Source organism: Notolepis coatsorum, assembly GCF_963971535.1.
Source record: "Notolepis coatsorum genome assembly, chromosome: 8".
In the NCBI taxonomy this organism is placed as follows: Eukaryota; Metazoa; Chordata; class Actinopteri; order Aulopiformes; family Paralepididae; genus Notolepis; species Notolepis coatsorum.
Window position 1 is genome coordinate 134112551 of NC_140172.1, and position 16720 is coordinate 134129270.

At 40.6% G+C, this 16720-nt stretch overlaps 1 protein-coding gene across 1 annotated transcript in view; it reads left to right on the forward strand.

Annotated features, from left to right (window-relative positions):
• The window catches only part of ltbp3 (latent transforming growth factor beta binding protein 3), a 225859-nt gene that overhangs the window by 117272 nt on the left and 91867 nt on the right, over positions 1-16720 (forward strand). Inside the window, 3 exon segments of the mRNA XM_084320781.1 lie at positions 2313-2405; positions 11336-11413; positions 15372-15500. Of these exon segments, the coding sequence (XP_084176907.1) occupies positions 2313-2405; positions 11336-11413; positions 15372-15500 (300 nt within the window).

Sequence of the window (16720 nt, forward strand, 5' to 3'; positions counted from 1 at the left end):
AGCATGACCTCAGAGTTGCTTTGTCTACCATCACCCCAGACTTTGAGACTCTTGTCAGGAGCAAACAACATCCCCAGTTATCCCATTAGTTCCCTGGGATGTTAAGCTAAGAAGTCTGCTAAGAAGGATATATTATTATTTATTATTATTATTATTATTATTATTATTATTATTATTATTATTATTATTATTATTATTATTATTATTATTATTATTATTATTATTATTATTATTATTATTATTATTATTATTATTATTATTATTATTATTATTATTATTATTATTATTATTGTTATTTTATTTCATTGTGTTTTTAGCCCTAGTTGCACTTTTGTTGCAACCCCAGTTATCCCATTAGTTCCCCCAAACTTACTGTCAGTCTGTTATGTTAAGCTAAGAAGTCTGCTAAGAGCCGCGCCCACAGGAAGCAGAGATGAAGGGTGTGACAGAAATAATCGTTAGATTAGTCGACTAATCGAAAAAAAATTCGACAGATTAGTCGACTACCAAAATAATCGTTAGTTGCAGCCCTAATGTATGTATGCATGCATGTATGTATGTATGTATGTATTTATGTATGTATGTATTTATCCATGTATGTATTTATGTATGTTTTATGTATGTATGTATGTATGCATGTATGTATGTATGTATGTATGTATGTATGTATGTATGTATGTATGTATGTATGTATATATGTATGTATGTATGTATGTATGTATGCATTTATGTATGTATTTATGTATGTATGTATGTATGTATTTATATATATATGTATTTATGTATGTATGTATGTATGTATGTATGTATGTATGTATGTATGTATGTATGTATGTATGTATGTATGTATGTATGTATGTATGTATGTATGTATGTATGTATGTATGTATGTTTAATGTAAATGTTTTATGTATGTAAATGTTTGTTGTGTTGCTATGGAGATGGCTTAGACTACAGTCCTGCTGCAGGGTTTGCTAATATCAACAACGGACAGGAAATTGCTGGTTTCTAGAATGCTGGTTTCTAGAATGCAGTTTTCTACAATGCTGGTTTCTAGAATGCTGTTTTCTACAATGCTGTTTTCTAGAATGCTGGTTTCTAGAATGCTGTTTTTCTGCAATACTGGTTTCTAGAATGCTGGTTTCTAGAATGCTGGTTTCTACAATGCTGTTTTCTGCAATGCTGGTTTCTACAATGCTGTTTTCTACAATGCTGGTTTCTATAATGCTGATTTCTACAATGCTGGTTTCTAGAATGCTGGTTTCTACAATACTGGTTTCTAGAATGCTGGTTTCTACAATGCTGGTCTCTACAATGCTGATTTCTACAATACTGGTTTCTAGAATGCTGTTTTCTACAATGCTGGTTTCTAGAATGCTGTTTTCTACAATACTAGAATGCTGTTTTCTACAATGCTGGTTTCTAGAATGCTGTTTTTCTACAATGCTGGTTTCTAGAATGCTGGTTTCTAGAATGCTGTTTTCTACAATACTGGTTTCTAGAATGCTGGTTTCTAGAATGCTGTTTTCTACAATGCTGGTTTCTATAATGCTGATTTCTACAATGCTGGTTTCTAGAATGCTGGTTTCTACAATACTGGTTTCTAGAATGCTGGTTTCTACAATGCTGGTCTCTACAATGCTGATTTCTACAATACTGGTTTCTAGAATGCTGTTTTCTACAATGCTGGTTTCTAGAATGCTGTTTTCTACAATACTAGAATGCTGTTTTCTACAATGCTGGTTTCTAGAATGCTGTTTTTCTACAATGCTGGTTTCTAGAATGCTGGTTTCTAGAATGCTGTTTTCTACAATACTGGTTTCTAGAATGCTGGTTTCTAGAATGCTGTTTTCTACAATGCTGGTTTCTAGAATGCTGTTTTCAGCAATGCTGGTTTCTAGAATACTGTTTTCTACAATGCTGGTTTCTATAATGCTGATTTCTACAATGCTGGTTTCTAGAATGCTGGTTTCTACAATACTGGTTTCTAGAATGCTGGTTTCTACAATGCTGGTCTCTACAATGCTGATTTCTACAATACTGGTTTTTAGAATGCTGTTTTCTACAATGCTGGTTTCTAGAATGCTGGTTTCCAGAATGCTGGTTTCTAGAATGCTGTTTTCTAGAATGCTGGTTTCTAGAATGCTGGTTTCTAGAATGCAGTTTTCTCCAATGCTGGTTTTTAGAATGCTGATTTCTAGAATGCTGATTTCTAGAATGCTGGTTTCTAGAATGCTGGTTTCTACAATACTGGTCTGTGCAAGGCCTCTATTGTGAGAAAAGGTTCAAGAGTTAATGGTTGTTTTTTTCAGCTCCCGTTAGACCTGTGCATCCAGAGAGGCCTCCCGAGACCACCACCACTGTTCAGCCGACCCCCAGCACCACGCACAGCCCCCGAGTACCAGGTGACATCCCATAATACACACGCACAGCCCCCGAGTACCAGGTGATATCCCATAATACACACTCACAGCCCTGTGTACCAGGTAACATCCCATAATACACACGCACAGCCCCAGAGTACCAGGTGACATCCCATAATACACACTCACAGCCCTGTGTACCAGGTAACATCCCATAATACACACGCACAGCCCCAGAGTACCAGGTGACATCCCATAATACACACTCACAGCCCTGTGTACCAGGTAACATCCCATAATACACACGCACAGCCCCAGAGTACCAGGTGATATCCCATAATACACACTCACAGCCCTGTGTACCAGGTAACATCCCATAATACACACGCACAGCCCCAGAGTACCAGGTGACATCCCATAATACACACTCACAGCCCTGTGTACCAGATAACATCCCATAATACACACGCACAGCCCCAGAGTACCAGGTGACATCCCATAATACACACTCACAGCCCTGTGTACCAGGTAACATCCCATAATACACACGCACAGCCCCTGAGTACCAGGTGACATCCCATAATACACACTCACAGCCCTGTGTACCAGGTGGCATCCCATAATACACACGCACAGCCCCCGAGTACCAGGTGACATCCCATAATACACACTCACAGCCCTGTGTACCAGGTAACATCCCATAATACACACTCACAGCCCTGTGTACCAGGTAACATCCAGAATATGTTGCCAAAACATAAAAAAAATATATATATATAGGACTCCGGTTAAGCTGCAATATGTAGCGCACGCAATTGGTTATAGCTCCGCTCCCGTTATCGTTAATTTCGTTTAAAAACCTTATTTGGACAATACCAAAAGAGACTAGACCACATCGTATGTATTGATAAGACCTTCTACTAACTATATCAAAAGACAACATGGTTAGGGGTGGGGAAAAGACGGGAAAGAAACAAGATACGGCAAAGCCAACGGCGCAGATTGAAACTCGGTCAAAGACAATGACAGGCGACGCTGTGGCAGATCCGTTGGTGAGCCCCGGCGCGGGGAATATAGAGGAGAATACACAGGGACCAAGGACAACTGGCCCCGAGATGGAGACAACAGATGACAACATAGCAGGAACATCAGAAAAAAGTACCGTGAAGGAAAAAGCAGGCGATTTTGAGAAGATAATAGCACAATCATCCATCGGATCCCTCACTGCTCCAACAACATCAACTGACACAAGCAGTTCAGTTGCACAGCCCGACTTCAACTCTCTGACTACCCTGATAAAAGAACAGATGATCGCTTTCAAAGCACACGTAGAAGAACAGTTGGTCGCACACGCTGAACACATCGATACTAAATTCGAAGAGGTTATGAGAGCAGTCACTTTGCTGTCCGTGCGAATCACGACAGTGGAGATTTCGGTGACAGAAAACACAAAAGCAGTCAAGGCGAACGAAGGTATCATGACAGCGATGGGAGAAGAGATGGAAAAAGTTAAAGATGAATACCGGAGGGAAATAAAATTGCTTAAAAACGAAGTGATGGAGAGGCAACTAGAAACCCATCGTTACCACAGGCGGAATAACATCCGCATTGTGGGGCTTGATGAATCAGTGAACTGCGATGACATCAACTTTCCAAACGTGTTATCAACGATTTTGAATAACTCCGATCCAAACAAAGTGCCAGAAGTGGAACAAGTTTACAGAATTGGTTCCCAGGGGCAAAATATCAACGGGCCGAGAGTCATCGTTGTCACTCTACGGAAAACTACAACAAGGGATGAAATCATCAAATATGCTCGCAACCAACGTGGGATGCTGAAGTATGGTGATAAACCAATATTTATCTACGAAGATTTGAGCAGAGAGGCCATCATCCGACGTCAACCATACAAAGTTGTGATGCAAAAGCTGTACACAGCCGGCCACAAGCCAAGGCTAGCATATCCGGCGCTGTTATCATTCTTGGACAATAACGGCCGCAGGTCAGGTCCATATACACCCTTTTATGCTGAGGATTTCCTGATTCAAAATGCAGCAAATAACCCAAAGCATGACGGAAATGCCGGAACCAGTTAAGCCTCTCCCTAAATATATACCAGTGTAGGAATGACTTTATTGTGTTCATCAATGAGGTCATTCCACCAGTGTTGGAATAACATTGCTGTGTTCATCAAGTAGCAAACGATATGCAAGTCGTCTATAACAATGTTTACTGTGTATAATACGATTCATAATACATTATAATTTCAGTCTCTGGTCTCTGAGGGGTCAAATAAATATCAATACAAAAAGATCTATCTGGAATATTCTGGGTTTATCGCTCAAATGCCCTGGGTCTCTTAGATCATTCTGGAATGTAAAATAGTCTAGGCACTAGTATATTCTACAACCTTCTAGAATATAAGGCACCATGACAACGAAGTAAAGTAGTCTAGGCACTAGTATATTCTACAACCTTCTAGAATATAAGGCACCATGACAACGAAGCATACAACTCTAACAATAACATTCGGTGTGCATACACATAGCATATATAAATTAAATGAAGTGCAATCAGCCCTTAATAATACTTTAAAATTATCCACACATAAACGTATGGGCACAGCAAGGTTATTCTAACAATTTAAGTAATCACTCCATTAAAGGCACATTGAAGCGCTAAAAGGCGCTGCTTTTCTATCTTATCTAATCAGTTAAATCGGTTCTAGTGGCTTCTCCACGTTGATAATTATTTATCTCTTATTCCTTATCTATATCTTTCCATTGATTTTTATTTTATTAAATTTTTTCTTCTCATCACCCTATATTTTTTAAACATAATTTAACTTACATTGTTCTTTTCCAATGTTCTTCACATTAAGGTGTCAATATTACTATATATTTTTTAAATATATTATAACTTACATTATTCTTTTCCAATGTTCTTCACATTAAGTGTCAATACTGATCTACAATCTTTTCCTTTTTTTTTCCCTCACACGTTGGTGGAGGGTTCAAAGGAATATGTCGATAAAGGTTTATTCTCTTTTTATTTTATTTTTTATTTTTATCTTTAGGTTAATTATCACAATACTTCATTACAGTAAGGGAAGGTGCAAGACCAAAAGCGACATTCTATTGCAATAGAATGGAAATGTTAGATCCTATGGCAATGAGCATAGGAAAATTAGGATTACAATGCTCAGGTTGGGCAATCCGGTGGACCATGGGAGAAAGTCAATCGCGGAGGATGTGTTCTTGGAACACAGGCATGTTCGACTTTCTGGGAGAGGGGAAAATAGGGGATTTTTATTTGTATATATATATGTTTTTAAGCTCAGCTCTCAACGGGACCTCATTAATTGGATGTGCATCTATTGTGGCTTCATACTCCAGAAACATTACCAAAAACTACACGAAAACATGCATAGACTATGGCTAGTTTGAATATAATGGTATGGAACACCGGTGGGATAAACAAACAACACAAGCGCAAAAGCGTGCTTACACTGATGAAAAAAGAACATGTGGACGTGGCACTATTAAGCGAAACGCACATTTTAGAGGGAGACATAAATACGTTAGCGGATAACATATACCATAATATTGGTCACTCTTCTTTTGCTACGAGAACTAGAGGGGTAGCCATAGTCGTCAGACGCAAATTAAATATCGAATTGAAAGGGGTATGGTCGGATGCTGAGGGGCGCATAACTATAGCTAGGATTATACACAATAACAGGAAAATTGCATTGGCAGCGGTATATGCCCCGAATTTGTACGAAGTGGGTTTCTTCACTTCACTAACAGGAGAAATGTTAAACCATCCCGAGTACTCATACATAATAGGTGCGGATTTTAATGCCATTTGGAACCCAAGGATGGACAAAACTTACCTTTCCTTCTCCAGCGAACAAAAGAATTCATCTAAAGCATTAAAAGATTGGTCGAAATCAACAGGAGTAACTGATTTATGGCGTTCACTTAACCCCATGACCCGCAAGTACTCCTGTCGTTCGGCGAGACACAACACACTATCCAGAATTGATTACGTCTTTGCATCCCCGAGAATATTTGATAAATACGAAGTGGAAATGACACCCAATGCGCTATCAGATCACTGCTACTTAATCCTGAAAGCAACATTTGGTACATTATCTACCCGGGCCCCAAGATGGCGTTTTAATTCGATGCTGCTTAACAACAAGGAATTCATTACACAAATTAAAGAAGCTCTCACAGTATTCCTACAAGTTAATACTAACTCGGTGCAAGATCCCAGAATATTATGGATGTCGGTAAAGAGTATGATCAAGGATTTCTCGGATAGATTTACCTCCATATTGCGCAAAAATCAAAACACAAAACTGTCTGAAAAGGAAACGCTTTACTCAACGCTTTTTAATTCTTTAAAATACAACAACTCTACTAGACTAGATAACCAAGTTAACATTCTAAAGACCGAGATCAAAGCAATGTACAGACAAAAATCGGAATTGCAAATACGCAGCACTAGACAACAGCAGTACTTCCAAGGTTCTAAACCTAGTCACCTATTAGCCATGCGACTAAGAATTAATGCAAAATTTGCAGATATAACTGCCATTAGGAAACAACAAGCTCTAGTAACAGAACCCAAAATAATAAACGATACATTCAAAGAATTCTACTCCGATTTATATAACTCAGAAACGACCTTTGATCAGGACAAATTAGACACATATCTTAATCAAATTACTCTCCCTAAACTTACAGATGAAGACGCTAAACAGTTAGAAGTACCGATCACATTAGAAGAACTCAAGAAGGCCATATCCGGAATGAAAAACGGCAAAGCTCCGGGAATTGACGGTATCCCATCAGAAATGTAAATTTCTTGCTGGGACATATTTGGACCCTTATTACTAAATATGATCTTATACTCAGTCAAAGAGGGAAGCTTCATCGAACACCAAAATACCGCACTCATTTCAGTTCTTCACAAAAAAGACAAAGACCCCACTGAATGCGGTAGTTACCGTCCTTTAAGCCTCCTCGGAACCGATGTCAAACTATACTCTAAGATATTAGCCATCAGATTGCAAAAGCATATGACGTCTTTAGTTCATACGGACCAAACAGGCTTCATAAAAGGTCGCCTGATCAATGATAACATAAGGCGAATACTGCACGTACTAGATACAGACAAAGAGGACATCACACCTAAGGCGATACTATCCCTGGATGCTATGAAAGCATTTGACAGGTTGGAATGGTCGTTTCTATGGGCAGTATTGGAAAGGATGGGGTTAGGAAAAGGTTTCATTGATATGATTAAAGTACTATACAAGGACCCATCGGCCATGATTACAACAGGCACAATCATCTCCAAAATCTTTCCGGTATCACGCTCTGCCAGACAGGGTTGCCCTCTTAGTCCCGGACTATTCAATTTATCATTAGAGCCTTTAGCACAATATATAAGACAATCCCAATCCATAGAACCAATCGTAATCAAGGGCACACAACAAAAAATTAGTTTATATGCGGACGACGTAATATTGTTCATGCAAAACCCCAACACCACATTGCCTCATCTGCTCAAGTTGATTGAGAACTTTGGTGATCTATCGGGATTTAAGATAAATTGGCCGAAGTCGGCTTTCCTTCCACTTAACACCCCTGCAAAAAAAGGTATAACCCTCCCAGGTGCGATACCGATGGTAAAACATTTCAGATGCTTGGGAGTGGAAATATTCCCCACCATAAGACAAACGGTGAAGCACAATTACACAAAAATACAGAACAAAATCAAGGACGACCTGGACAGGTGGGCAAAACTTAAAAACTCAGTACAGGCAAGGGTATCAATAGTTAAGATGGATGTATTACCAAGAATCAATTTCTTCAGCTCAATGCTTCCGTTACCTCCTCCAGAGGGCTACTGGAAAAGATTACAAACCTCCACATACAAATTTATTTGGAATAACAAACCGCCTCGCATAAAAAGATCCACCGCACAGAGAAGTAAAGCAGACGGTGGCATGGCAGTCCCAGATTTTTTACAATATTTTAATGCCTTCACATTAAGACCATTGAAGAAGATATGGTTTGACCCCGAGGCTTTGGTATCTTGGAGAGAATTAGAAGAAAACATAGTAGCCCCACAGAGATTGAAAGACATAGCATACACTAAACTTTCAATCAAGCATTGTGAGCGAGAATTTGGCCCAATAATAACCCATGCAATCAGGACATGGCGGGAAACTCAAAGGAAATTTCCTAACAATCAAGTATGGCATAATCACACTCCCATATTCAATAACAATGCTCTCTTAATGGGAAAACGACCTATAAGATTCCCTGTATGGGAAGAAAGAGGCATACACTCATTAGGGGATATTTTTAATAACAAGGGCCTCTGTAGTTATGTCGAAATATGCATAAAGTTTAACCTCACCGAGTCCACATGGCTTTTTTACATACAGTTAAAACTTTGTATGAGATCTCACGGTGTTCCATTACACATACCAATTGAACACCACAGATACCACAAATTTTTCTATGACAGAAATACATTGGGAGGTTTTGTATCAGGTTTTTATTCACAATTACTAACGTCCTCGTACGAAACCCTTCAACTAGACAATGTCTGGAGGAGGGATATACCAGACCTGGAAAATGACTTTGATTGGCAAGGAGCCTGGGCAAATGTCCGACTTACATCAAGGAACCCGGATCATCAACAAATCAATCTGAACTATATTCACAGGACATACTTGACTCCTATAAGGCTGTGCAAAATGGGGCTTATACAAAACTCCAAATGCTCCCAATGTACAAATGGGGACGAAGGAACATTTATGCACATGTATTGGGACTGCCCACCAGTTAAGGCATTCTGGGAAGATGTGTCCCAACAATTATCAATACTCGTATTTTGGAATATACCTGTACACCCCGCGGTATTGCTATTGAATGATGTTTTTGAGTTTGCAGTGAACCCACAACTAAAAAGATTGGTTTTATCGGGTATCACAGTAGCTAAAAAACTGATTGCATCACGTTGGTTTCAACCGGAAAAAATGTGCCGGAAAGTGTGGTTTCTTACATATCTTGATGTGATATATCAAGAAATATCAACAGCAAGAATTCTAGGGCTCAATGAATCCAAAATGTTAATGTGGTTAGAAGTGGTGGAGAGAATAAAAGCTAGCCTATAATGGTGATGTCTGGTTAGGAGTGAGGGATAATAGAGGTACTATCCAAGAGGGGGTCCGGGAGGGGGGGATTTGAGCTGGAGCATATGTGTGTAGGGTTTTAGAAAATAGGTATTCGGGGTATATTATATACTAACATTTATATAATTGTAACTTCGCTGGATATACACGGTATACGGTTAAAATGTTATTATTGACTATTTTTGTTTTATCCTGTTTCTGTACTTGCATATATTTTAACCACCTTTACTGAAAGTTTCATTATACATTGTGTGTTGAGTACTGACTTTTAATAAGTTTTGTTTTACAATAATAAAAAAAATAAAAAAAAATAAATATATTTTTTTATGTTCTGGCAACATATTTTGGCTAAATATGCCTCGTTTTATAAATGTGTATTGATAACATAGTGCTGTAATTACATTATATATATATATATATATATATATATATATATATATATATATATATATATATATATATATATATTAAGGCTGTCAAATATATCGCGTTAATATCGCGTTAACTCCCGATTCTATTAATGCCACTAATTTTTTTAACTCAAGATTAACAATTTTTTTTTTTTTTTTTTTTTTTTTTACTAGACTTCACTCAGGTGTATTATTGATGCTCTCATTGATACTATGTTTGTTTCTGAAGTGTGTGTGTGTGTGTGTGTGTGTGTGTGTGTGTGTGTGTGTGTGTGTGTGTGTGTGTGTGTGTGTGTGAGATATAGAGAGAGAGGGGGGTGAGAGAGATGAGGAAGGGGCAAAAGAGAAAAAGAGCTGGGAGAGTGTGTGTGTGAGGGAGAGAGGGGGGTGTGTGATTAATCAGCCCTTGTGTGTGTGAATGTAACAAGTTCCTAACGTTTTCTTTCCCCTATTATTTCATGCACACTTTATTCATTGTTTTAAATTATTATTTTCTTTTAAGTTATTTTGTGCATCACTCTGTTTTGAATTTGATGCAAATTTGCAATGCATGAGGGTCATCCTTTTGTGTTAAATGGCTGCACAAAGCAAGCATTTGTTGACTCGCATGTTGATAAGAGTATTAAAACTTGGAACTTGAAAAAGATCTGTTTAAGGTAAAAAAACAAATTAAAAATAAAAATGCGATTAATTTGCGATTAATCGCGAGTTAACTATGGACAATCATGCGATTAATCGAGTTAAATATTTTAATCGTTTGACAGCACTAATATATATATATATAATTTTTTTTTGTATATTTTTTTACTGCCACCTACCTGCGACCCCAATTTGGGTCACGACCGTAGTTTGAGAACCACTGCACTAACACTATGTACATCAGTAATTTCTAGGGATGTTCGATATTGGCTTTTTTACCGATATCCGATATACCGATATTGTCCAACTCTTAATGTCCGATACCGATGTCAACCGATACCGATATATGCGGGGTTTCCCCCCCCCCAAAAAACAGAATAATTTCAGGTAATTAGTATTACCATTACATATCTCTTGTCATGGAATTAACACAACATTATGCATACTTTTGACAATAAATAAAATAAGAATTTGTTCTTACTTGCTTGTCCGATATTACATTTTAATGCCAATATCGGCCGATAATATCGGACATCCCTAGTAATTTCCCAAGTAATTTCCCAAGTGTACAAGATGTTTCTAGCTGTAGAGGGACTGTTCAGTCGCATGCTGGTCCAGCCGCAGGGATGTACATAATAGGATGTTATGATGAGTGAACATGACATCAGTCCATTCAATGTGTTGTCTGTGTTTTTGACCCACAGTGGCCAAGCCCACCCCGCCCACCATCGTCAGAGTGAACCTGGGCAACGACCCGCTTGAAACACAGACACAAGTCTCGCGTGAGTTCCTGCACAGCTTACAGACACAAGTCTCGCGTGAGTTCCTGCACAGCTTACAGACACAAGTCTCGCGTGAGTTCCTGCACAGCTTACAGACACAAGTCTCACGTGAGTTCCTGCAAAGAGCTACAGACACAAGTCCCGCGTGAGTTCCTGCACAGCTTACAGACACAAGTCTCGCGTGAGTTCCTGCACAGCTTACAGACACAAGTCTCGCGTGAGTTCCTGCACAGCTTACAGACACAAGTCTCACGTGAGTTCCTGCAAAGAGCTACAGACACAAGTCTTGCGTGAGTTCCTGCACAGCTACAGACGAGAGTCCCTTCAGTTGCTTCTTTTAACCCTTTCACTACCACACAACAGAAGGTTAACCCTTTACTATCACACTGATAGTAAAGGGTTAACCGTCTGTCGTGTGGCAGTGAAAGGGTTAACCTGCTGTTGTGTGTGGCAGTGAAAGGGTTAACATTCTGTGTATTGTCGCAGTGAAAGGGTTAACCGCTTGGTAGTGCGGCAGGGAAAGGGTCAATGCACACATTTACGTTTACATTTGGTCATTTAGCTTTACAAGTTCCGTACGACAGGTCAGCAGGAAGGGTACGACTGTTCAACTGTTCAACTGTTCATCAAACAGTGTTGAAACGTGAGCCGCTACAGTGTTGAGTGCAGAGGAGTAGAGACGTCTTGGTTTCCCACCGTGCGCGTGCGCGGCGCGGCCAAAGTGATCTGATTGTTGTTAGGATTCAGGCCACCCCGGGGCTTTGGAATGTCTGATTACAGGGTTTCGAGACGGATCTTTCTTTTCTCCAGAGCATCTGATTTATTGGTAGCTGTTTGGGAATTTCACCAAATATTACAAAAATGGTTCTAGAGAAATGTGCGTACCCCACCTTTATGACAGCTGTTCTGAATATCGGTGTTTTCAAGCCAGTGTATCACATACAGGGAAGGAGAACGTCAGAATAATGTTCCATTCAACCATTGACATGCATTGATACCAGAAACAACATGTCTCAACAACAACAACAACAACAACAACAACAACAACAACAACAACAACAACAATGCAAGAACGTTTCAACTGTCCCCAGAGGAGCTCCATCAGTGATCAACACAACAACAACAACAATAATAATAAACGTTATTTGTAGCACCTTTCATACAAGAATTGCAGCCCAAAGTGCTTTACAGCTGTAAAATAGGCATACATTTGACATTGAAAGGTAAAAAAGGTAAAAGCATTGCAGGTGATAACAATACATCTGGTTAACACATTCACGGCCAGGGGTCGCTGTTTACCTTCTGGGTAGAATGCCAGCGCTTTGTTCAATGGGACGCTTTGTTCACTTGCGAGTGCTTAAAATATATGAAATATTATAGCTATGGATCTAATACACCCTGTCGATTGTCAGTGAGTTGCTTCCAGTCAACATGCACGAAACAGATTGTTTTTTCATCCGTACATTTCCGTTTTATACCGTTTTGAATATGAGTATAGTTTGGGTGCTTCTGAGTAATCCTAGGAAAAGACGCGATAATAGCGCTTTAGTGAAATCCACTTATCACGTTGTCATTTTTCGCCTGATTATCTAATCATCCTGAAATCAACACTAGATTATCGTTATTATCCTTCCTCATGCAAGCATGAAATGTGGTTTGGACTGGCTCCCAATCACGTATATATACGTGAATGGCCCCGGATGTGTTAATGAACGAACAGAATCACTTCACCTGTGGACAAGATTAGCCGCTTCTTCACACCTTCTTCACGTTCTTCAGTATTTGGAAAGCTTCCCTCTCATGGGCGAATTCACAAAAATGGATAGCACCCTAAACTGTGTGTGTTTTGCGCCCTCTATTTTCTCAGTCTTAACTTATTCCCTGCCAACGACAAGTATACTCATTATTGGCCGCCAATCGTTGGACGCCAACAACGAGTATACTCGTTATTTGATCGTTATTTCTTTTATTCGCTATTTCCAATCGTTATCCATCCAGGGAGCCTGTGTAACCATAGGGAATGAGTTTGAGATCGCAAAAGTCCAATACCGCCGCCTGGTGGTATGCGGCCGATGTTGCACTCCCTTTGAGACTCTGTGTATGTGGCTGTGTGTCGATGAAATTCACCCGGCGGACCTTTCTAGAGCCTGGCCCGATGGCTTTACCCGATTGCATTGAATAGTTTTCGGGACCCCCGATTCATTATGCTGTGGTGGGTTATGTCGTGCCCCAAATGGACATACGATCTAGCAGATGGCAATCAAATAATTGGAATATTCTTTTTGGAATCTCACCGGCAACAGGTAAGAGCAATCTAACGTCAATTTCAGCTTGATTGTGCCTTGTTTTCATAGCCATCACCCTGACCAGCGTATGCTGTTGTACTAACGAATGCCGTTATTGACAATCAATTAATCAGAAACAACCCCCCCCCCCCCCTTTCATGCATTCATGATGGAACATAATATACCGATCATATGCATTTGAATTTTTAATTGTAGCGTGTATAGGGACGAAATGCCAATGGATTAAGTATAATATGCGTCGCGGCCTATTACTAGCCTCCCAGGAATTACCCTAAACCGCTCTAAAACCATACTTATATTCACCACGGTATAAAACGGGAATGTATGGATGGAAAAATTATTCCTTTTTCACATCTTGAACGATAGATACTCCATGTCAAATGGGCCATAGTATTGCATCCATAGCTATAATATATAATATAGTTATAGCCCTGCAAACACCACGTATTCCTATACTTTAGAACGCTGGCCTTTTAACCACACATTACACGTATCCCTCTGGTGCTGATTGAGTTAAGGACCTATTCAACTAAAGATTTTGCGCAAATTATACACTAGAGCAAACACGCCCATACGGTGTGCAATTTGCTCCTGATTATCTGTCAGCACAGTTGGCTCACGGAGCATCTGAGTGCAATTTGCTCCTGATATGGTAAAATTTTATGAATACTGCCCATGCAACAGTATGCATGTCCTAGGGGAAAAAAGCTTAAATTATCTGATCGCGAATTGGAAGGTCCTGACAAATCAACCCTTTTTTGGTACCAATTGGGTGGGAAAATTCTAGATGTGATTTTTTTAATTCCTACTGTATACATCCCTAGATTGTGTTTTGATATGATAGACAGTTTGGTTTTGTAGCTTATTAGTGGTTAACGAATACTTGAGTTTTCGCAAAATAAGTCTCCTGCCATATTTTACTCCCCTTCATAGATTCGCTCGTAGGTCGGGTTGTGGGGGTACTACTAGAGACATGACCATGATCATGTCTCTATCATGTCTGATGTAGCATTTATGCATAGCATAAATCTGAATAGCAAGGTTTGTTTTGGGGCTATTTGCACAGGCATTGTATCAGAGAAAGACCGGCAATCCCTTTGTGAAGTCGACCCACAGCCTCTAGCTGCCTGTGTGTTTGTCTCTCTCTCTGTAGCATCTAGTGAAACCTTCCTCTCAGCCTCTAGCTGCCTGTGTGTTTGTCTCTCTCTCTGTCTCTCACTTCCTCTCAGCCTCTAGCTGCCTGTGTGTTTGTCTCTCTCTCTGTCTCTCACTTCCTCTCAGCCTCTAGCTGCCTGTGTGTTTGTCTCTCTCTCTGTAGCATCTAGTGAAACGTTCCTCTCAGCCTCTAGCTGCCTGTGTGTTTGTCTCTCTCTCTGTCTCTCACTTCCTCTCAGCCTCTAGCTGCCTGTGTGTTTGTCTCTCTCTCTCTGTAGCATCTAGTGAAACCTTCCTCTCAGCCTCTAGCTGCCTGTGTGTTTGTCTCTCTCTCTGTCTCTCACTTCCTCTCAGCCTCTAGCTGCCTGTGTGTTTGTCTCTCTCTCTGTCTCTCACTTCCTCTCAGCCTCTAGCTGCCTGTGTGTTTGTCTCTCTCTCTGTCTCTCACTTCCTCTCAGCCTCTAGCTGCCTGTGTGTTTGTCTCTCTCTTCCTGCAGCGGAGGCAGACGAGTGCAGGCTGAGCAGGAACCTCTGTGGTCACGGGGAGTGTGAGAACGGCCAGAGCGGCTACATCTGTCACTGCTACCCTGGATACCACCTGCACGCCCAGAGGAACATCTGTGTAGGTAAGAGGAGAGAGGAGCGGGTGACCCTCCCACTAGAACTTTCTCTCCTGTGTCTTCTCTACTCTGTCTCCTCTCAGCCTTCCTACTGTCTCAATAAAGAACCTTCTCTCCCGTGTCTCCACTACTCTGTCTCCCTCTCAGCCTTCCTACTGTCTCAATACAGAACATTCTCTCCTGTGTCTCCTCTACTCTGTCTCCCTCTCAGCCTTCCTACTGTCTCAATAAAGAACCTTCTCTTCTGTGTCTCCTCTACTCTGTCTCCTCTCAGCCTTCCTACTGTCTCAATAAAGAACCTTCTCTCCTGTGTCTCCTCTACTCTGTCTCTCTCTCAGCCTTCCTACTGTCTCAATACAGAACCTTCTCTCCTGTGTCTTCTCTACTCTATCTCCCTCTCAGCCTTCCTACTGTCTCAATAAAGAACCTTCTCTCCTGTGTCTCCTCTACTCTGTCTCCTCTCAGCCTTCCTACTGTCTCAATAAAGAACCTTCTCTCCTGTGTCTCCTCTACTCTGTCTCCTCTCAGCCTTCCTACTGTCTCAATAGAGAACCTTCTCTCCTGTGTCTTCTCTACTCTGTCTCCTCTCAGCCTTCCTACTGTCTCAATACAGAACCTTCTCTCCTGTGTCTCCTCTACTCTGTCTCCCTCTCAGCCTTCCTACTGTCTCAATAAAGAACCTTCTCTCCTGTGTCTCCTCTACTCTGTCTCTCTCAGCCTTCCTACTGTCTCAATAGAGAACCTTCTCTCCTGTGTCTTCTCTACTCTGTCTCCTCTCAGCCTTCCTACTGTCTCAATACAGAACCTTCTCTCCTGTGTCTCCTCTACTCTGTCTCCTCTCAGCCTTCCTACTGTCTCAATAAAGAACCTTCTCTCCTGTGTCTCCTCTACGCTGTCTCTCTCTCAGCCTTCCTACTGTCTCAATAGAGAACCTTCTCTCCTGTGTTTTCTCTACTCTGTCTCCCTCTCAGCCTTCCTACTGTCTCAATAAAGAACCTTCTCTCCTGTGTCTCCTCTACTCTGTCTCCCTCTCAGCCTTCCTACTGTCTCAATAAAGAACCTTCTCTCCTGTGTCTCCTCTACTCTGTCTCCCTCTCAGCCTTCCTACTGTCTCAATAAAGAACCTTCTCTCCTGTGTCTCCTCTACTCTGTCTCCCTCTCAGCCTTCCTACTGTCTCAATACAGAACCTTCTCTCCTGTGTCTCCTCTACTCTGTCTCCCTCTCA